Source organism: Vicugna pacos, chromosome 1 (genome assembly GCF_048564905.1).
Source record: "Vicugna pacos chromosome 1, VicPac4, whole genome shotgun sequence".
In the NCBI taxonomy this organism is placed as follows: Eukaryota; Metazoa; Chordata; class Mammalia; order Artiodactyla; family Camelidae; genus Vicugna; species Vicugna pacos.
The window spans coordinates 3,039,565-3,062,537 of NC_132987.1; the positions used below are offsets into that span (position 1 = coordinate 3,039,565).

Here is a 22,973-nt window from a genome sequence, read left to right on the forward strand (position 1 = left end):
CTCCTATCTGTGAGAAAGGTGAAATTTATGTTTTCCCATTAAAGACTTTTTACTTTAAACGAAAATCTTTAACATGGATAAATACTAACATTAGGTGGTTGTCTACAGGAACAAGGAATATAAAAATAACTGACTTTTTAAAAAGGGGAAAAGCACAGCTTCATGGCTCTGTCAGCGACCTAGCTCTTCAGTGTCAGCCTTAGCAGCACAATAATCACTTAAGAGAGTAAGAATTTTTGTTCAAATCAGGTTTTACTACAGAAGAGAGGTACATAATTTTTTGCACAATAGCAATCAGTCCTGTCTTAATATATAAACTAATGTGGAAGAAAACAGGGTGTTTGGGACCTTTTTTTTCCTATATAAGTATAAATTTGTAAAACAATTAAGAATATACCATCAATGAAATTTGTCTAAATTATACAATGTAGCATAGATTGCAACTGTTGAACAAGAATATTCTCTTAAGTTTCTGGTTTCTCTTAATGATGACTGCAAGTTTTTGCAATTTTGAGAGAGAAGAGAAGTCATTTTTAAGGATGGTATTTAATAAAACAGGCAAGCCTAATTTATTACAGTTTAACAAAATCACAGTATAATTCATCTGAGACGATATTAGAATCATTTATTCACCATATCTATGGGAGAGAGAAAGGCAGGATAAAATGAAGTCATAGAATCAGCCAGCTCCATGCCTTTCTGCCAAGTTTAAACATAAAACCTTCAAAAGAGCTGTTAATAGGGAAACTGACTATGGTTCACTTTCTCATTCTTCCTCAGGTACCATGGTAGAGGTGTAAGACACAACACAGTTCAAAATGCAGACTATAAATAGGAATCAAAATATATACATAATCCACAATCTGAATATTCAACACCTACAGAATTAAAATGGTTGAAAAAATTCACAGGATTTTTCCTGTAAACATCAGGCAGAAAGAAGGTAAGTGCCAAAGTCACAAAGGTTTCCTGAAAACAAAAAGTGACTGCTAAAAAAAATTACAGTTAATAGGATACAACTGGTAGCTACAAACGAGTTCTTAAAACTAAAGAACGTCTTGGCATACTGTATGCTGCTAGGTTAATCGCCTCTAGTCTAGAATTAAAAGCAAATCAGAACTAGATTTCTTTCCCCAGAAATGAATCTTTCAAAATATTCATCTTCAGCTGCCTAATCATAACAAAATTTCTTTCTTCTACTCTCAAAAACTAAGATTCCTCTTACTATTATTCAAATGAAGGGAAATGTAATTAAAAATTCTTCATGAGCTCCAGCTTATTAACAATCAAAGCCCAACCAACCAAGTGTTATAAATTACTGACAAGACTACATAAAGTGAATTCTATCCCATGGTAAATGCTTGTATACTTTCTGACTTAAGAGTACAGATTCAACTTGATGAAGCCGCCAATAATTTAAAGGCCAGTATTCAGTTAACAATGATTTCTAGGATATTTCACTAACATTACTAAAAGGAACCAAATTTCAAAAGGGGATCTAGTTTTCCAACAGTCCTTTCCTACCAACTCAAGATGAGAATCTTAAAAACAAATTAGGTCTCACTTCTAACTCGCCCATATTGTCCTTTTAAATTCTACAGACTTAATTAAAGGGGAAAAAGTTCTTCTCTTCAGTATGTTAAAATGAATAGCTTTCCTCAGCTCACAATGCTTTTCAACTATAAAAGTCAGGCAATAAAACACTAAGCAGACCCCAAGCTTACACAGTCTAAGAGAACTAACACTCATCACTCTACGTATGAGATGGTTTTCTCAGCTCTATGATAATGCTATTAAAGAAAAACACATCTCTTGCAAAGTCAAACACGAGTGATCACATCAGTGTCTCATGAATATGAATGTTTCTAAATGCCATGTACCGTACAACTTCTCTAACATTCTATTCAATTTCTTGACAGCTAATTTAAAATCTCTATTTCCAAAGGTGTCTGTAAACTGCTCTTTTTTACAAGTGTGTATATGTTTAATAATTGAGAAACTTTAAAGGCAAAATTTCAGTGATAATTCACAATAAGAGGGGGAGCAACATATTATAAATTAACTTACCGAATTTACCTGCCAAAAAATACACTGACCTCAATATAAAACTTACAACTCAGGACTAGTATCTCAGAAAACAGTGGAGGAGGGCACTCAAACAGTTGGTCCCTCCGCAAAGACAATCATAAGCTGGCAAAAACTGACAGAATGAACTCTGGAATTAAAAACGTAAAGCAGCTAGGGAAGTGCTTAATGAAGGAAAGGTGGCTAAATTTCAGTAAGGAAGCACTGTGGCATTTTTATTTGCCGTCTGCTCTTCCCCGCCCCTATTCCCCAGAGAAGCAGCGACAGCTGTGGGGATGGAAGCCCATGTTCCTGGTGCAGCTTACTGGCAGTCAGGAGGCTAATACGGACCCTGTTCTTAATACTGTAGCTGTGTGTTTTGACCTGTCTGGCAGGTCCCTGAAGGATTGGTGCAGAGGCTGACCTTTGTTCCACATCCTGACCCCAGCTACAGTGGCTTTCCAGGCATCTGCCAAGAGACTAAAGACATACACTAGGAGGCAAAGGAAAGAGGACGGGGCAAGCAGCAGACACAGCCAAAAAGCTGAAAAGGCAGAGAACGAGGCAGAAATTTCTTGAGGGCATAAAGGCTCGGAAGGGCCACAACGTACACCAGGGGAGACAGAGTGTAAAATGCATGCCCAGAACCAGACACATGCTCAGAAAAGAGCTGAGAGGGCCCTAGGCTTGCAGATCAGCAGGTGCGGCACCAGCAGATGGTGCAGGCAGAGTTGTAGGCAGCCTTGCTCAGTGTTGAAGAAGAGCCCCAGGTCACAGACAAGCTGAAAAGACCAGAAGAGTGTCTTTTTTCTTTCTTTCTTTCTTTCTTTTTGGCTCAAGATGAGTAAGACTGACTCTGAGGCTAATGGAACAGAAAAACTCCAATGACAACAAGAAATACAGTCTTTGTAAAAATAATACCCTGAGGAAGGTGACAGTGGACTTACTAGAAAGACTTCAAGTCAACTATCTTAAATATGCTCAATAAACTAAATGAGAACATGAAGAACTAAAGATCAGGAAAGCAAATAATGAATAAAAAGAGAATATCAATACAGAGAAAGAAATTATAAAAAGTAAACAAATAGAAATTTTGATACTGAAAAGTACAATAATGGAAATTAAAAGTTCACTAAAGGGATTCAAAAGCAGCTATGAACAAGGCGGGAGAAAACCTAAAGACAGGACCACTGAAATTAACCAGTCTGAAGGGCAGAGGGAAAAAGAAAGTAAGTAAAGCCTAAGGTACCCGTGGAACACCACCACGCATAGCAACATCAGCATTATGGGAGCCCCCCAAAAACCGAGAAATGAGCAGAAAGAATATTTGAGGGAATAATGGATGAAAACATTCCAAGTTTATTGAAAGACATGAATCTATACATCAAAGGAGGTCATTACACTCCAACTAGAATAAACTCATATACAGCTACACTGAAAGACATTATAATCAAACTGCTAAAAGACAAAGACAGAATCTTGAAAACAGCAAAAACAAAGCAACTCATCATGTACAATGGATTCTCAATAAGATAAGTACCCATTTCTTATCAGAAACCATGCATGCTAGGACCAGTAGAATGACATATTTAAAGTGCTGGGGGGAAAAGGCAAAGAGAATTCTACATCCAGCAAAACTATCTTTTGAAAAAAATGAAGGAGAAATTAAGTCAATCTCATTTAAACAAAAGCTAAGAGAATTCATCACCAGTAGAAATGTCCCATAAGAAATACTGAGAGAGTCCTTCCATCTGAAGTGAAAGTAGAGTAGAAAGTAACTCAAAGCCATATGAAGAAATAAGGAATTTAAGTAAAAACAAAAAACAAAACAAAACAATCAGCCCAATTAAAAAAAAAAAAAGGACAGAAGATCCTAATAGGACCTTCCTAAAAAAATTTTTTCCTAAAGAGAATATACTGATGGCCAACAGGAACATGAAAAAATTAACATCACTAATCGTTAAGGAAAGGCAAATCAAAACCTCAATGAGATACCACCTTACACCTGTAAGAATAGCTATTATCAAAAAGACAAGAAATAACAAGCATTGGCAAGCATGTGAGGAAAAGGGAACCCCAGTTTGGTGGGCATGCAAACTGGTGCAGGCACTATGGAAAACTGTATGAAGGTTCCTCAAGAAATTAACAGAATTAACATATGACCCTGCTACTCCATTTCTGATTATTTATCCAAAGAATACAAAAACACAAGTATGAAAAGATATATGCACCCATATGTGTTCACTGAATCATCATTCACAAAGCCAAGATATGGAGACAACTTAAGTGTCCAATGATTGATAAATAAGGATGATGTGTTACACACACACACACACACAATGGAATAGCACTCAGCCATAAAAAAGACTGAAATCGTGCCATTTGTGACAATACGGATGGTCTTTGAGAGTATTAAGTGAAATAGATCAGAATAAGACAAATAGCATATGATTTCATTCATATGTGGAGTAAAAGAAAAAACAAAGCAAAAAACTCCTAGATACAGAGAACAGACAGGTGGTTATCACAGGGAATGGAGGTTTAGGGATGGGTGAAAAGGGTCAACTGTATGGTGACAGATGGTAACCAGAATTCAGTGGTGATCATTTTGCAGTGTATACAGATGTCAAATTCTAATGATGCAAACCTGAAACATATAATATCATCTACCAATTTTACTTCAATTAAAAAAATAATCAATGAAAGTATTCCCTGAAATTCAATTAGATGTCTGGAATTTACAACAAAGAATACTGTATATATAAGTAAGTTAATTAATTAATTTCCAATAAAAGTAACCATAGGTAAATATAAATGCCAGCATTACTGTTTTTTGTTTGTAACGCTTCTATTTTAAATTAAAAGAAAAATATAGAAAACACTTACAAGTCTATGTTAATAGGCACACAATGTATATAAGATGTATTTTGTGACAACAACATGAAGGTGGTGAAAAAGTAAGTGCATAGGAGCAAAGTTTCTGTATGCTTTTGAAGGTGGCATCAATTCAAACCACATTGTTAGAAATTTATAATGTTTCCTCACCTGTAATTCCCATCATAAGCACTAAGAAAACAAGTGAAAAACTTAGAAAAAAGGCAATGAGGAGTTAACCAAAGTATACTTAAAAATGCATCAAACACAAAAAAAGGGAGAGTGAAGGAATTCAGAAACATAACAAATATAACACATATAGAAAACAAATGGTAAAATGGCATTAAGAAAGTCTTTCTCTACCAGTAATTCTTTAAAGGTAAATGGATTCACACTTGTGGAGGATAGCCATACAACAGAATATCGCTTGACATAAAAAGTAACAAGAGCTGATCCACGCCACACCATGGATGAACCTTGAAAACCCTGTTAACTGAAAGACACCAGACATACAAGACTACAGAGTATAATTGTATTTATATGAAATGTCCCGAAGAGGCACATGCACAGGACAGAACAAGCAGATTCGTGGCTGCCAGGCTCTGGGCAGGCAAGGAACAGAGTGAGTGCTAGAAGGTAAGGGGTTTCTTTTGGGAGTGATGAGAACACTCTACAGTCAGACTGTGTTAATGGCTGCCCAACTCTGAAAACCACCGAATGGTACATTTTAAATGGGTAAACTGCTTGGAATGTGAATTACATCTCAATAAAGCTGTTTTCAAAAAAGACTTGCATATGTGGATGTACCAGTACTTCTGGCATACACTAAGAGCTAGTTAGGAATGCAGAATCTCAGCCCCACCTGACCTGCCAAAACAGAACCCAGGTGATTCCTATGCATATTAAAAGTTAGGACACACTGCCCTGGGGCAACTCTACGTGACAGTGAGAAAACTAAGGCCTGAAAATAGTAAGTGGCTTGCCTAATGGTCAATTCATTTCATAAGAAGACACATTTTATTCTTTGAATTACTCTCCAAGTTGGTGTCTCCCAGCAGAAAGGACACAAAACTATTTTTTACTTCCTAGCCTTAAAGCCTGGTACAGTATTTTACACACAGTACTCAAATACTTACTGAATGGATACGATGACTTCATAACACAGACTGATTTCCAAAGAGAGGGATTACATTTTGACTGAATTAGCTTCATTATCATTTAAAATATCACCACACGCCTATATGCAAGCAAATGTTTGAAAAAAATCTTTTTTGAAAAAGTACGGCAAACCAAATCAGACTCTGAGTTTTGTCAGATGATCAAGTTTTTAACTGAGTAAATGGAAAATATATTTTGTACCTCAGGAAGTCAGAATGCTCCGACACAGAAAGACACCTCCACCACAGAGTTACCCAACACAGAGGAAGCTGCCTGTTGATGGTGACTAACAAGAGCGTGCAAGGAAGTGTGTCTTACAAAAAGGGACATAATGGCTACGTGAGGCATCCCTCAGAGAAGACCTCTGACTCCTTCAGTTGGTGGGCAGCCACAGTAGATCTGAGCCTGTTCAGTCACACTCACTATCTTTGGTTTGTACTTGCCCTGGGAACTAAGGACAGGAAGGAGTAACCCTAAAGACACAAAAACTACTCACTGAGCCAAACTACTATCCTGTAACAAGTACATGAATTCCTGAAGTAAAAAGGGTTAGCTTGGCCCCAGGAAAACCTTGACTCCTAGTGGAAACAATCTTGTTGCCCAGATTTAAAAGGTCTGATTATCTAGTGTCCTAAAAATGGCTTCCTGGTTCTCAACCACATCAGTGGTTGTTCTCTAAAAGAAATGTGATACATTTAGAAAATCATCAAATCAAAAGTTGGGCTTGGAAAGAAAAAATAGATGGCAATTGTACCCTGGTACAGATCTTGAAGACAATTTCAGAGAATGACATGGGTTAACACTAAGCACATGAGCCACAAAAAAAAGTGTCAGTAGAACTAATTCAGAACTCCAAATGACAGGAAATCTTGCTACATTTCAGGCAATGCTTAGGGCTTAGGTAGAAAGTTACAGCTGAAAGAGGTAAAAGATTTTCAACAGAAAAAAGTAATCCTCTTTTCCTGACTCTTTCATTGTTTTCTCTTACAAAGAAATCTTTGTTCAAATGTTGATATAGACTTTACCTGGAACTTTCTGGAAAATATGTTTCCAAAAAGGCAAAATGCACTGTTGTGCAAGTATACACAGCCTGTAAGACTGCTTCATTTGAAGCTGTTGTCCAAGCAATCCACTGGCTACCACCAATTAATTGGCAAGTGCCTCTTCCCAAATACTACTAAAAACTAAAATAAAAACTTTTAGGAAAAAACTGGAAAGCATGCCCACAGCTTAATTCCTCTAAGTTTTACTGTCCCGGCTCCACCAGTAATTCTAAGGTTCCTAAGCTAGTATGGTTACTGTCAACACATACTGGTTCATTCCTTGGCTATGCAAAACTGACTCAGACAAGAAAACAAAACACAGAATTCCTTAAGTTATCAATATTGATCTTCTTTAAAAGGTCTTTTACAAATGACAGTCTCAGCCTGCTATGGACTGAACTGTGTCTCCCTAAAATTCATGCTGAAGCCCTAATCTCCAATGTGACATGTTGATAATTGGAGATGGGGCCTCAGGAGGTAATTAGGGATAGATAAGGTCAAGAGTGGGGGTGGGGGGTGCTCTCTTAAGGGATTAGTGCCTTTCTAAGAGGAAGAACGAGGGATCACTCTCTACCACTCTCTACCATGTGAAGACGTAGCAAGAAGCCTGCAAGCCAAGAAGACAGTACTAACTAAAATCTGAATTCTGCCAGACTCTGACTGTGGACTTCCCAGCTCCTAAAATCATAAGAAATAAATGTCTGTTGTTTAAGCCACCCATTCTGTGGTGTTTTATTATAGCAGCCTGAACTGACTTAAGGTATTTCCAACAGTCAGAAAATACCAGATAAAAGTTGTGTAGCAGTCAGGTCACTGATCATGCTGACAAGGTGCTACTGAAGGCCCAGGCAAGATTTACAGCCAAAATCTGAGTCACTGAAATTATTATGGAAACCCTAGGGTTGCAACATGACAATGCTAAAGTGGCAACCCTGGCCTTGGGCCAAGTCCACAGGATGAGAACTATTCTGCAGAAGCCATGCTGTATCTGTGAGGAATTAGTAATAGGCTAACTGAGGAGTTTTCTGTTTCATCTATACCCGAATGAAGAGTCTGTTTCATGCAGGAACACCAAATGACCAGCCAGTCTTGCACCATCATTCACCACAGCCAAATTCAGCAGACAACACTCCGTCAACTGAATTCCAAAAGCTAACTAACCTCTGTGTCAAGAAAAATTGACCTTATCAACTTTATTATGCCTTCAGTCAGTACATTTAAATCTAGAAGCAGCATGAAAGGCTCAAATCTTTTAGGAAAGTTGCCTCAATCTACTGTCAAAGTTGCTGCAAAAACCTGCTTGTGGTACAAGGTAGGAGGTGGAACAAGTAGAGCAGAAAAGTGATAGAGAAAAATCAAAGATGTTCAATTTTGTAAGTAAAATGGATTCACAAGAACAAGATCCACCTAAGTACAGCACTGCCAAACTGAACATGCTGATGAAGTGTCTGAACAGTTAACAAGTAGGGCGAAACAATAACAACTAAGAAATCACTTCACGAAGCAAATGCTTCTAATTTTTATAGCATCAAGCTTTAAAAGGTCAAAAAATCCCTCTTACTGAACTCACAGCAAGTCTTCAACATACATGTGCTAAATGGACAGAACATGCACTAATCCATACTCTCACAAGGTATTTTCCTACCTGCATGTGAACTGAGGTAATTAATTCTCAGATCAGTTAACCCTTGTTTAAATGAAAACCCCCAAATACTCTACCAAGCTAAATGATGTTTTGAAGTTTCCATGTCATCAAACTGCTCAAGTTGTTCAAACAGTGGGAAACATCCTCTTCTATCCCACTGACGAGGTCTGCTTCTGAATGAGAAGTGAAGCACTCCAGAATAAATGATGACAAGAACTTCATGAACTCAAACTTGGCTTCTTTGGGGGAGGGGAAGATGATGTGTATCAGGGCACAGGCCTGCCTCATCTCTAGAGAAGAAGAATCCCAAGGGCTTGTCGTAAACTAAATATTCAGGACAGGAAGAAGGGAGAAGAAATGAGCAAAAAAGATGTAAAAAGAACTTCTAAGGGGAGAAAGAAGGTAATAAAGTAAAATTAGTAACATTCCCAGTACCTGCAGTATTATCAATTATTTCTATTCAATGATTAAAGCAATCTGATAACTTTCTAAGGATAAATTATAAGTGCTTGGAAGAAAAGCCTTTATTTAAGATTAAATGAAGTTTGTTCTTATTATAATTCAAAATGTTTTCCAGGCTTAACATAACCTCACCATGAGAACACTCAGGTTTGGGACGCACAAACTGCTCACAGACGAGAAGCTCCACAAGTGTTACTTAGTGACAGCCTATCAATCCCCACAGGTGACCCGGCCTGCTAACCCGCTGGGAGGGCTTCTTACACTGGGTGCCTAACTCTGTCTTCCATCCCTTTGATGTATTCTGTGCATTGTGGCAAGATTACAGGTTACATCTCTTGCTAGCTGCACATGAACTTCAAGGCTAAATTCTAATCAACAAAGTCTGAAGTGGAGCTTCATACGCAAGGCCCCCCGATTCTGGGTCCACCATACTTGCTACCTTTAACACACCTGAGCTCAGCACCGCACACGAGAGCACTGACAGTGATCTAGGTGCAGCTGTTGCTCTGTCTCTGTCCAGGACTGCCCTTCGACTGTCCCCACCAAGTAATGTTGTCTGAGATGTTCTCTGACTCCCTCAAGTAATCACGCCCTTCTCCGAATTTTCATACTCCACCCTTTGTACTTGCGGTGACTGACCTCTGTCCACAAACAGCCCGTTCCCTGAGGGCAAGAACTCTGCGACATCATCTCTGTGTCTCCCACAAAGCCTAACACTCATCTCCATAAACATCTGCTCATTCACTAAACCAACACCTCAAAAGACTCCATGGGAAAGACAAATATATTTTAAGGTTTAAAAAACACATGTTTATGTATGTCACTTTTTAAACTAGAAAACCAAATGTTCAAATTAACTATATGTTAATCCGTAGAACGGTTAATGCCCGTCCTATAATCTACATCCAAATTCTTTCACTTCTGACAAACAACACCAAAAGCTATGGTCTGAATGTCTGTGCCACTCCAAATCCATGTGCTGAGATCCTTACCCCCAAAGGGATGGTATTAGCAGTGGGACCTTTCAGGAGTGCTCAGGTCACGACGGGGGAGCCCTCACAAATGGTGAGTGTTCTCATAAAACAGCCCCACGGAGTCCTCCGGCCCTCTACCACGTGAGGGTGCAGAGAGAAGACACCAGCTGTGAACCCGGAAGAGGGTTCCCACCAGGATGCAACCCTGCGGGTGCCCTGGACATCCCAGCCTCCAGGACGGTGAGAAATGCATTTCTGTGTTATCCTGTTACAGCGGCCAAACTCACCTCAAACAGACGTAAGTCAGCAGGAACTCTGTCCCCAACAGAAAGGCAAACTGTATCACCTGGAACCAAGTCTCGTGCAAGGGTGTGTTCCAATTTTCCTTCACGCACACTGTAATGTGAAACAAACAACCACAGATGAAAAAAGAAAGTCGTGCCACTTATTTTAAAAAATTCCTTCCAGTGGGCTTGCCTGAGGGAAAATATACTGTATTATCACCACTTACAGAGATAAGTTAAATACAAAAAAACAAGAAAAGATTTATTTTTATGCTCCTGGTGATTAAGATGCTCAAATGATTTAAAAAAAAAGGCACGGGAAAAATGTTCAAATGTAAAATGTGGAAACTATAAAAGCCTTCTGAATCATAGTTGCACACAAGAAGTCTGTTGAATAAATCCACATCTCAAGAATCTCAAAATTAGAACTAATGTTAAAGTGTTAACAGTACAGCTTGCTACACTGAATACAGCATGAATTTTTCACATCAAATTAACAGTTTATGTTGAGACAAATCTGAGGCCACAATGTACATTGTACTAGTCACATCCAATTTCTACTTTCAAGAGCAGAAATTCACATCAAAAACAAAGATCATACCAATGGCATTCTGGTGGCATAAGTTTACTCAGTTCTTCAAGAGATTTTTCTGAACGGTATTCCTATTAAAAAGAAAAGAATATTAAGAAAAACATTTATAAAGAAACACAAGTATGTCCATTAAGAACATTTGCCATGTTGCCATGTTAGACTTAATTAAAAATTGACCTCAATCTTTATTTTAAAATTTCCCCCAATTTTTATCTTTTCCTTTACTTGCACTTATATTCCTACATATAAAAGCTTGTCCCTTCTTAAATAATATTAAATTATAGTCACCAAACAATTTTAATAATTAAGTATTCCCAATTTTATACTTTAACATTCAACGTGCAAGCCTATGGTCAAGTTATTTACAAGAAAATGAAGAAAAGTGATTAGTATGTCCAAAGAGTATGTAATTTTCAGTCATTAAAAGTTAAGACTATTGAGCCTCATAACTAAGACAGTTTTACTTTTAGTGTTTAATGACCAAAGAAGTCAAAGACAATTAACTGCAAAGATTTGCTCTGAGGATTTGAGCCCCTGGTAACTGTACAGGTTTAAGGACTAAGTTTTCTGGGAAAGAACATGCAATCAACAAGGAGTGAGGTATCAAGCCCAACTTTACAGACACCTTCCCCAGGACTCTGAATTACCCAAAGGGGGAGAGGCTCAGGAGCCCTGACTCTGACGCTCCAGCCTTCCTCCATCCATACAATCATGGCTGAGGGCCAGAGACACCCTCCGCCTCACTGTACTATTTGGTCCACATGTTCGTGGTAGTCTTGCTGCACTCAACATCACTGCTACTTCTGTCTCATGTCTGCACTAAGCAACTCATCTTTGGATTTAAGGTTAAAAAAGGGAGAAGGATCAGGGAGAGCAGTGGGAGTGAAAGTCGTGGAGTGTCTTGAAATGACTGCAGTGCTAGTACTAACCAAAATTTCACACCCACCACAAACTTTTTCAATAGAAAATGCAAAGCTGTATAAGAATAACTTAGAACTAAATCAGTCTTTACTTAGGCAAGAGGAACAAATGTGAGAATAATGTAAATCTGTAAATATAAAAATCACAAGACCTCCAGTGCAATATACAGCAAAGGAATATGGTCAATTATATTGTAATAACTTTGTATGGGGATGGGTAGTCACTAGACTTATCACAGTGACCATTTCCTAACTCATGCTAGGATCAAATCACTGTGTAGTGTGCCCGGAACTAACAACAGTGTATGCCAAGTATATTTCAATTTAAAAAAAAAATTATAAGACACCCCTCCCCCAACCACACCAAGTATATTAAGGAATTTGAAAGTCTTCCCCCCAAATTCTGTAAAAAGCTAGGAAACACTCACCAATCCTAGATCCTAGTACTAAATGACAGTATCCGCCCAAACTGAAGAGGGAGAGGAAGGCTGAACCTCCCTCTTCAGACTTCTTCGCCCTTACTCCCTATAACCACAAAGATACCTCTACATCAAAATGATCCTTCAGTACACCACCAAAAACGTCACAGCCATCTCAAATAAACACCTAAAAGTTAAACCTTAAATTCATTGTAAGGTGGCATCAATATATGACTAAATAGAACAATTAGCTATTTTTAAGGCTGCAAGGGTGTACAATGGGATGAGGCATGGAGATCAGGAAGAGGGGGAAAGACAGAAGTAAATCGTAAAAGAATATGAAAAGCACTCTCCGCCTAAGACACAGGTAAAAACACAGATATAAATAATGATGAAGAATCAAGACTTTCTGATAGATTTTTCAGAGTTTTTTGACCAATCATTATGGTATGTTCAACTGACAGCAAATAGGATCCTTTTAGAGAATGTTTTTAATTGCAGTTTATAGAGTATTTTGTTGGTTTCATAAACATATCTGGGGAAAAGGCTCACATCTGCATGAGAAGCCAGACCTACCAATCTGAAACTGGGCATTTCATAAATGTTTTGATTCTTAAGTTTTCCTTCCAATGAACCTATTATAAAGATATGTGCCAGATGGTTTCAGTCACTGCATTTAAGGTATATTATATAACACACCATCTTTGGGAAAATTCCACTGAGTATGTTAAAATAGCAACTTTGTATAATTTTTTGAGGGTAGGGCTATTTACCAAAAGAACAAGCTACTAAGGTCTATACACAGGGACAATACTGGAGGGACCCTGAAGAAAGCCACTGCATACATCTGTAGCATCATTAAAGATGTGAGAGGCTCCAGTTACTGGTCAGGTGGGCTGTACCACCCACATGACCAAATGAACAGCTATGTTGAATGATGCCCGCCTGGAATGACTTCTGCTAAACTCACCCCTCCACCAGCCCTAAGGCAACTTCTATTTGCTCTAAACAAGAGGGTTCCCTAGAAACAGGATCCCTGATGGTGTAATAATGGAACTCACAAACTTGCTGCAGATAATCTGATTCTAACTGGGTTACTATAAAACAAGTATCTTACTAAGTTAGAGATTACTATAGGAGGCCTGGATAATGACAGGAAACCCCCAAGGAATACATCATAGATGTGAAAATAACCATGGTCACATCAAATATAGTCTTAAGATTCAAAACAACATGAACTCCAGGATCATATGACATATTACATTTTCCTCATAAACTAGAATAATCCCTCTAGTCTTTTTTGTTTTTAGAACAATCTTTCTAGTCTTATTAATCATGTTTTAAAACTTTCAGCTAATATAATGGGACCAGCCAACATTTCCCTAACATCTGCAGAAGTTATCATATATTTAAACATGACACAAAGCCTATGTTTTTATTTATGCCTATATTTGTCAACAGAATCCACACATTATCTCTACATTATTCACATTAATTTTAATGTATTTTCATATATGTTATTTACTGTTTCAATGTCTATGCGGAATAGGGAGTTTGATCCAGATCATAACACCCCTTCCCTGGAGGAGTGAGGCATTTGAAACCTGGCCCAATTTTTTAACTGGAAAAAATTTAAAAACCTATTGCTGAATTTTATTTCTATCACTGTACTTTTTGTGTTCATCTGCTTCAGCTATCTTTAACACCATCAAATAAAAAGCTACATTTCCTTCATGCCACTACCTAAACCAAAGTCAAGGTAGTCCCACAAACTTCCCTGGAGAGTTGTTATTTCTGAAATTATTTCAAAAACAAAGAATAAATTGTTCTGACCAATATAACCATCCTCCCAAACATTTCAACATAAGCCACCTTAATTTTTTAAGCAATGAACTAAAATATCACTTTTATGTTGCAAAATAGGGTACTTACCTGAACAAAGGCAACCGTGACGACGATGAGTATTGCCTAAACAGGACAGAGAAACCACCTTTTAAATTAGACACTGCAGCCTCTGAAACAACTACTAACCACGTTATTTCTCTCTTCAGCCCCAAGACACCAGACACTCAGCACCGAGATCAGCTGGAGAAGGAATCACAACTCTGCCTCGCGGCACATGGGGGAGACATCGACCACGGACGCGCCTGCCTCCCTGAGAGCAGCTCCTCAAGTGTTCTGATCTCAGGGCCTCTTTACACGCAAACTGAGGACCAGCTTTTGCTTATGTGGGTTATAGTCACTGATATTTACCATACAAAGTATTTTCTCAATTGTTCAATTTAATTTCTACTTACTAATTCATCTAAATAAATAATAAGCCCATTAGATGTAGTGCATACATTTTTTAGGAAACATTTTTTCCCATGCAAAAAAATTTTGAGAAAAGTGGCAGGGTTTTCATTTTTCCATCTTTAATGTCTGCTTTAATAAAAAGCTGGATTCTCATATCTGCTTCTGCATTCACATCTACTGCAATATGTTGATTGGGCTAAAGTATACAAAGAAGACTCAGCCTCATACAGATATTACTGGAAAAGGGAAGAGTATTTTAAAAAGTCTTTTCAGATGACTGTGGATATCATTCACAGCTTCTACACCAAAATTAGACAACTGTTAGCTACTTTAAAAGTAATTTACAATGTAGAATCTAAAACTGTATCAATGAACTTTTCATAATCCATTATATCAAAATTTACTGATCGCTTCTGCATTTTGAATGGATCTTTTATCACTGAATACTTTGTATCATCATGCACTCTGGTTATTCAGAAAAGACTGATTCACTTGGTTATTCGAATCTTTCAAATGTTGATACATTTCCTGATAATTAAAAAAAAACACATTCACTGAAATCACTGCTGATCTCATTAGAATAAATTCTTAAATACTGGGAAGTTATTCAGTATAAAATAATGCATTAACCTTTGGCAAAATTCTAATTATCATTTTAAAGCTTGAATTTTACCATCAGCAACAAATTCTGTCAGTTGTTTTTCTTGTAGTGACAGGCTCATTTCATTCACTTTCAAACAAAAATGTGCCAGTTATCCAGGCTTTAATAACCACAGTTTGTCTATCAGTCATTCTTTCAAGTAAAAGGCTAGTTCAGCTCACGACATGGCAACTCCTTGAGACAACCACCACATTTCAAAAGACAAGAGTCCTTGATGCGTACTTCCCATTTAATCCCCAGAACATTAAAAAGGCATGTACTTAAGGATCAAGATTTAATAAAATTAATTTTTTTATTAATTAAATAATAAATTTTTCCTGTTTTATCAAAAACACTGCTAAGAAAAACAACAGAAGAAAACAACGACTACTAGACAGTTTAGTGCCATTATTTTGATTCAAGCCTCCATCACTTTAACGCCATTGATGCAAATGACTGTTATCAAAAATACAAATAACGTTTTAGCATGATGAAAATATCTGTGATTCTCACATGCTCCCTGAAAGGGTCTCAGAGACTGCTGGTGTCCACAAGCAACAGCTCGAGAACCACAGCTCTGTATTCATTTCTGCTGTGTTCTTAAGCATAACAAACTTGCTCTAATCAATGCTTGTACTTGCTACAAATTTTTATACTACAATGAATGGGGGGCAAGAAAAAAGAAAAAAAGATGCGGAATCTTTATTGAAAGCCAGAATAACCTAGCTGGAAGGAATAAAATCTTACATAGTAAATGTAGTGTGCATTGTTAAATAATATTTTTAATTTCAAGTATTTCAGACTTCAGTTCACAAGTAGTGAAAAGATATTCTCAACTGTAAATTAAGATAAACTGAATATTAAATGGAAAATTATTATAAAATATTTCATATCTGTGAAATTATCAGATTGGTAAATAACTCTCAGGCATGCCAATCACAGACCCTTGAACGTTACTTGAGATCACTGCAACTAAAACCAGAATTTGGATTTTAACCAAAAAACCAGAAGAAACATTCAGGCATTTCTCAATTCATTTTCTAAAATGAAAGCCAATCCTAATTTATATGATTAACTAACAGTTTAAAAATACATATACATTTTCTTACCACAGTGATACTGACGGCATCATCAAACTGATGCATTAAAACACTGATGACTGCAGACGCCAGAAGCAGCATAATAAGGGGGTTTTTAAACTGAAAGGGAAAACAAACAGCACTTCAACAGTTTTGTATGAACAACAGTTGGGTTCCATCACAGCAGAAGCTTAAAAAAGTAAACTATCGGAGCATGATTAGGAAATTCAACAAGAATCTACATTTGGTTTATTTTTATATGTCTTCAATTGACAAAAAAAAAAGTTTGTTACAAGCCACCATCTCTTAACAGCTCCTTTTCCGGAAAAAAAGAAAGTTAAATATTAGTACTTAAAACTAACAATTTACCAATTCCTTATAGTTCACATGTTCTTTTAGTATATTAATTTAATAAATAAAGCTGTTCTGAATTTCCACTGGGGTTAGAATAAATGGAAAATGATTTTTAAGCTAAAGATTTAGGCTACACATTGGGTAGAATATCTAAGCTACGAAATTCAAACATCCCTCAGCGTTCCTATTCTAAGTAAACTGGTGTAGACAACAATTGTGTGGTTGACCCACGTACCACAGAACAACCCCCTGGGGGTTAAGAGCATACAGTAAGATCCTCCCCACAGGAGAAGCGGAAGATCTTCCCAGCACTGGTTTTTCTGATCCCTACCTAGCAGAGGGAAAAGTATCCAAAGAAACAAAACCACAGCAGCAACTCAATCAGGCAGCTCTTACGTGACCAAGCATCAAGCCACCCCAAATCGTCCAGTGGGACATCCCACTCCTTAAACTAGAGCTCTGTTGCCAGAATGTCTTCCTCTGATGAAATGGTGCCAACTGCTGTCAAAACTGCAGAGCAACTTTGCAAAGCGTGCATCCCAACAGAGAGCCCCAGCCCCCAGGCATGGTAACTGTGATGTTAGAAGGCACCACCCCTACTTGCTTTAGTAGGGGTGCAGCTCTGCTTGCATCAGAATCTTGTGAAGAACTTCTAACAAATGCCCAGGTTCACACCAGAGCAACTAAATTAGCATCTCTGGGCACAGGGCCCAGGCTTCAGCATTTTCAAAGCACTCCCCAAGTGACTCTAATGCACAGAGGATTGAAAGTCACTGCAAGAGCAGAATAAAACCACAACTGCAACACGGTTCAGGGCTGACAAACCACGCATATGACTGAGTCAGGGTACCCAGGTTTGAATCCAGCTCGACTTGCGTATGACCTGCATGTTTTTAAGCCCTGGAGGTTCTTTGTCTACAATGGTACCTTGTACCAAAACCAGTGCTAAAGATTAACTAAGAACGTGTATTAAAGTAAACTATAAAACCCGCAAAGGTGAGCTGTTACCACCACAGCCTGTGAGCAAGGCCCGTGATCATTTTACTTCCCCTAAAGGAGCTGCCCCACGATGCTGAGAACCCCGCCTGACAGATGGCCGCGTCCCAGACATGTGTCTGCAGATCAACAAGTCCAGTGTTCTCTGCAGGGAGGAAGAGTCGCCCAGTGCTCTGTGACTAACACTTGGTATTTACTGTCAATTACTGCTGTGCTAGCTTAACTGCGTTACAGGCACTGTTTCATCTCATTCTCACAGCAACCCATGACTCAGGTACTCTAGCTATGAAACAGAATCAAGAAAGCAAAATATTAAGTCACCCTGCCTAGTGTAAATCAAATCACTGTCATTTGTAAATCCAGAGTAAACCTTTTGAAATTTTAGGTAATGTGGAAATCTGGTAAATATGAGAACACAGATATGCATATAAAATAATCCATGAAAACAAGACAGATGCAAGGTTCTTCTTTAACAACTCTATTTTTCTACTTTAAAAAAACTCATTTAATGAAGTTAAAACTGGTAAATTCTGGCTCATTAACGGGCAAAACCCTTCAGAAAAGTTAAACACAAGTCTTTTTTGAAAAAGAACCTGCAGGTTAGAAGGCATTATAAAGTTTCTTTACTAAAAAAGAATTTATTTGTCTAGCAAACTAGCCCTACAAGTTGAAAACTAACCGAAGGAGTCTTACAGCTTTTCACATTAACATACCTGTTATCAAGATAAGAAAAATCCTACAGTAAATCTTTCTGAAAAGACTAGGATATTGATGAAATACAATTAAAAATAGGTATCATCTATTGATAGCTTAAATCTCCTAAGATTATTAACCCCCTTTTACAGATAAGGCTCAGAGGACAATAAAGAGCACACAGTTAGTAAGAAAGAAAGGTGGGACTTGTACCCAGGCAGTCTGGATTCAAAGTACCTAACTTACTTCTACCAATTTTCTAAGCTAGCCATATTACTTTAAAAAATAATAGCATTCCTATAATTAAAATTGTGTAAGTTAGACGCCTGCAAAGGAAACTACATCACATCCATGTGATACATCCACAAGCCCTTAAAGATTCGAACAATAAAATTCCAACCTGACAGTAAATTCTAACAAACAAAAAAATTTAGGTAAGAAATACTTTTTAAAAATTACTTTCTTTCTCCATAAATAACTTCACAAAAGTAATAAACACCTACATTAACAAAAAGACATGTAAAATACACAGCAGGAGGAAATAAAGGCATCTCACCTGAGAAATATACTTCTTCCACAGGGGCTCATCCTCACTGATATCAAACTCATTCCAGCCATGGAAGGCTCTCCTATGACTTACTTCACATTTGTTTAGACCATTCTGAAGATCAGCCTATTAGATTTTACAAATAAAAGTTACTGAAAACATTAGCAGAGAACAAAAAGGAAAAAAAAAGTACACATTGTACAATCACATTTACAGGAACTTCTACAGCAGTCAAACCACTCCAGGGTGAGAGCAGCACATCAGTGGCTGCCTGGGGCCAGAGGCCCTGGGAGGGCTCACTGCAAAGAAACGTGTGGAGACTTTTGGAGTGATGACAATTTTCTGTATCTTAGTTGTGGTAATGGTTACATTTGTCAAAATACAAGCTGTACATTTAATATGGGTACACTACATTTTATGTAAATTACACCTCAATAATTTTTTTTAATGTAAGCAACAAGATAGTTTAATTAAAAAAAAAAATTTTCTACAGGGACAGAGGAATAACACAAACCAGCAACACGACGTATAGAAAGCAAAATATCAGTACATTTTAACTAGTTTTCTTTGTTTTCACTGTTGTTCTGCTGTTTTCTAAACTTAGTTTCTCCAAAAGATCTGTATCTTTCTTGTTCTCTGAGATTGGTATTGCCATTTGCTCTTGGGCTGTATTATTATGCCAGGCAAAAAATTTGTGGTTCCTAAATTACTCAAAATAATGAAGTTAGGATGAACTGGTTCTTGGGACAGTTTCTGCTTTGTGAACACCACCTACGTTCTTTAGTCACTGTCTCTCATGATTTATTATTTTAACTACCATTAAAGAATGAAATTACATGCATCTCTAAAAAAATTAGTTTATGTGGCCAAAAGCTTTATAACAGAGTTCAATAACAGAATCTTGCAACAATTAAGTATATTTAAAGTTAATGGTTTTAAAACAGAACATAAATACAGCCCTCCCCCAAAAAGCCTCAAAAAAAAGGACATCCAATGTGTTTAATGCCATCGTTAATATATGTGAGTTCTGAAGGAAAAATTAAAAAATACTCTTTTCTTCATGCTTCATTAGATTGTGCTTTTTAAAACTAGGAAGGGATTAAATTACATAAGTAAGGTTTATTTGCAGTTCTGAACTTGTACCTGGCTTTTACTTTACTTTAGAAAGCAAAGATAAACTAACTCTACTTATATAAATAACTGATTTCTTTCCTAACACAAAGGCTCATGCACACCAGCCGTGCGAGCAATGCTATTAATCTAGAGCTGCACCGACCAATCAGCCACATGCAGCTATTTAAATGTTCATGAATACAAATTAAATTCAGTTCCTCCCCTGAACTATCTGTATTTCAAGTACTCAATCATCATGTTTAACTAGTGGCCACTGCACTAGACGGTGCAGAACAGAGTATTTCTCTCATCACAGAAAATTCTATTAGACGGCACTTACCTGTAGAGTCTACGTGACTTATTTTACTATCTACCACCTTCCTCCCCACCAAGCACTTACTTGGAGAATGCTTGCAACTTCACTCACTGGTAATTCACTTGCTTTTTTTGATGTCAATACAGGAATCATTGTCTCATTTTCAGTATTAGGAATTTTTTGAAAACGTGCAACCTAGGAAATAAAACCAAAGGAAAATATTTGAATAGATCAAACAATTCTAATGCAGTCTAGAAAAACAATGCAAGTCCAAATGTTCCCAGAAACTTGTTTTCACAGTTAGAAAACAAGTATTTTCAGACTAATAATGAGTATCTAGTCCTAATAAGATAATTTTACACTAACTATTGGCTATCCCAGGAAGCACATTGTAAAAGTTAAGTCACCAGTGCCAGCCAGAACACAAAATAATTTTCACATTAAATAAAAGATGCTACTTCTACACCAATGTAATGAGTAAAAATGTCCTGTCCTGCTAGACGTCCTGTCTAGCAGAGCCTGGTGATTACACGCAGTCATAATCCTCTGAACTCATTATGTTTAACACGACAAGAACAGCTAAGCTTCCTCCATCTTAACTACTCCTGGTATTAGCTCATTTCTCAACTATCCAGGAAGGACACCAGGCCCCTTTACTGAAGCACCAAGCACCCTGACAGAAAGTCAGGCTTACAGACCTACTCCCCAGAGAGCCTGGACCAGTGGAGGACACAGGTGAGTGCAGGGGCTGTGAGAGAGCAGAGTAAGTCATAGAAAAGGTGGAAACCATGGTGCCTTCTCAGTGCAGCTTCATAAGTAACTGTCTGCAGAAAAGCGTTTAATACACTTCTGGAAATAAATCCCCAATCCATACTCGTCTTAGGTTCTACGGTGAGATTCTTTATAGACAAAAAGTTTTGGAAAAGTAAAAGAATGCGAGACAAAAGTGCTCCACAGAAACTTCAGAGAAGAAAACACTTCAGTTGCCACACATCCACTGATTTAAACAATACTGAAACTGAAGTGGTCATCTTACTGCCAAGATACAAATCTTTAAAGTCTCAGGTGAAATGTTCTCAACCTTGAATAATAAACATTTTCAGGATAAAATATTCCCCTAAAATTTTTTTGAGGCAACATTTCTTTAAAACAATAAATAAGGTCAAAAAATAATAATTTAAGTTTCTATTATTATTAAAGTGTCTGTCACTGTAGAGGCCTATATCCATTAAAAAAAAATCTTTGTACTTACTCCATAAAATTGTAAATAACTATGGAAAAAAAGTATTGTTAAATATTTAAGTATATTAAAGAAAAAAAGAGTATTTTTCTTTTAATGAGAAAATATTAGTAACCAAAATTCTGAGGAAATTGGAAACAGATGATTGTTCTTGACATGGTTATTTTATCTTGTGAGATCATAAAGAAAAATTACGAGGGATCAAATATGTTTACACTGCCTGCAGTGATAAAGGGACTAAGAAAATCTTATTTCCAAGGTTCTCGACCCTCACTTTCTTCATATATAACATGAGGATAAACAGTGCCTGAAGCTATCTGGGGACTACACCCATTAATACAGCATTTGACTCACCAATAATAAGCACTCAAATAGCCATTTTCTCCCCAAACTATTTAATATTTATATGTACATATTCAGTAGTATAATGAGCTCAATACAGAACTAAATTACTAATCAAGTTAGTAAAGCTAGATTTGCAATAATTCTATTAAGCACACTTTTCTATCATTAATATACTGGAAATTCCCATCTCTAGCATCCAATATGCAGGACAAGAGCCTTACTCGTGAAATCTTTTTTAAGTAATCCTTTGGTAGTTGGTACACAGACAGGGTCTATGTTGGAACACACTTTACATACAGTCCGTCAGGAGCATTCCATGGGCCCAGAGGCGCTCAAAAATCTCAGCAGAAGGAAGTGACACCATTTCATTTAATAAAGGATCCGACACAGAAAGGGAAGGATTACTCTCTAAATATACGAAGGGCTGCCATGGGAAAGAGGGTAACCCCCAAACCGAAGGACCAACTTCGGGACTTAGAATGAAGAGTGCTGGGAGCCAGAGGGGAGGCAGAGCCCATCTACCAGAAGGATCGATTTCACTGAAGGGGTTTCTACAATGGAGGCAGGACACAGCACAGTAAATTGTTGGCCAAAGGCAGTGATGTTAACTGTATTTATGCTAACTAGATTCTGTCAACTTAAAATTATGGAAATTATTACATTTTAATCCTATTTTCTTTTCGAGAAATGTTACAGAGATTTATCAACTCAATTGAGTTGTTAGTTATATGGATCGTAAGAATATTTTAATTTGTTCATTCAGTCTTTCAACACCAGCATTTACTGAGAGTCCTACTCTGTGCTAGCCCCTCAGGATTTAACAATGAGCAAAACAGGGGTGAGGGGTAGCTAGAGGGAAACAGGAAACAGATCTTAACAAATAAATGGAAACTGGAATGACTGTTGCCAGGAAGCAGAAG

General features: G+C 37.3%; 1 protein-coding gene across 4 annotated transcripts in view; it reads right to left on the reverse strand.

The window, feature by feature from the left end:
• Positions 1 to 22,973, reverse strand: part of ATP2C1 (ATPase secretory pathway Ca2+ transporting 1) — a 104,625-nt gene that overhangs the window by 50,245 nt on the left and 31,407 nt on the right. For all 4 annotated transcript variants that reach the window (XM_072971078.1, XM_072971057.1, XM_072971070.1 and 1 more), the window contains 6 exons: positions 20,553 to 20,663; positions 19,049 to 19,165; positions 16,480 to 16,569; positions 14,368 to 14,403; positions 11,106 to 11,167; positions 10,508 to 10,616 (listed from right to left, as the gene is read on the reverse strand). In XM_072971078.1, the coding sequence (XP_072827179.1) occupies positions 10,508 to 10,616; positions 11,106 to 11,167; positions 14,368 to 14,403; positions 16,480 to 16,569; positions 19,049 to 19,165; positions 20,553 to 20,621 (483 nt within the window). In that variant the 5' untranslated portion in view covers positions 20,622 to 20,663. The remainder of the gene's footprint in view (positions 1 to 10,507; positions 10,617 to 11,105; positions 11,168 to 14,367; positions 14,404 to 16,479; positions 16,570 to 19,048; positions 19,166 to 20,552; positions 20,664 to 22,973) is intronic.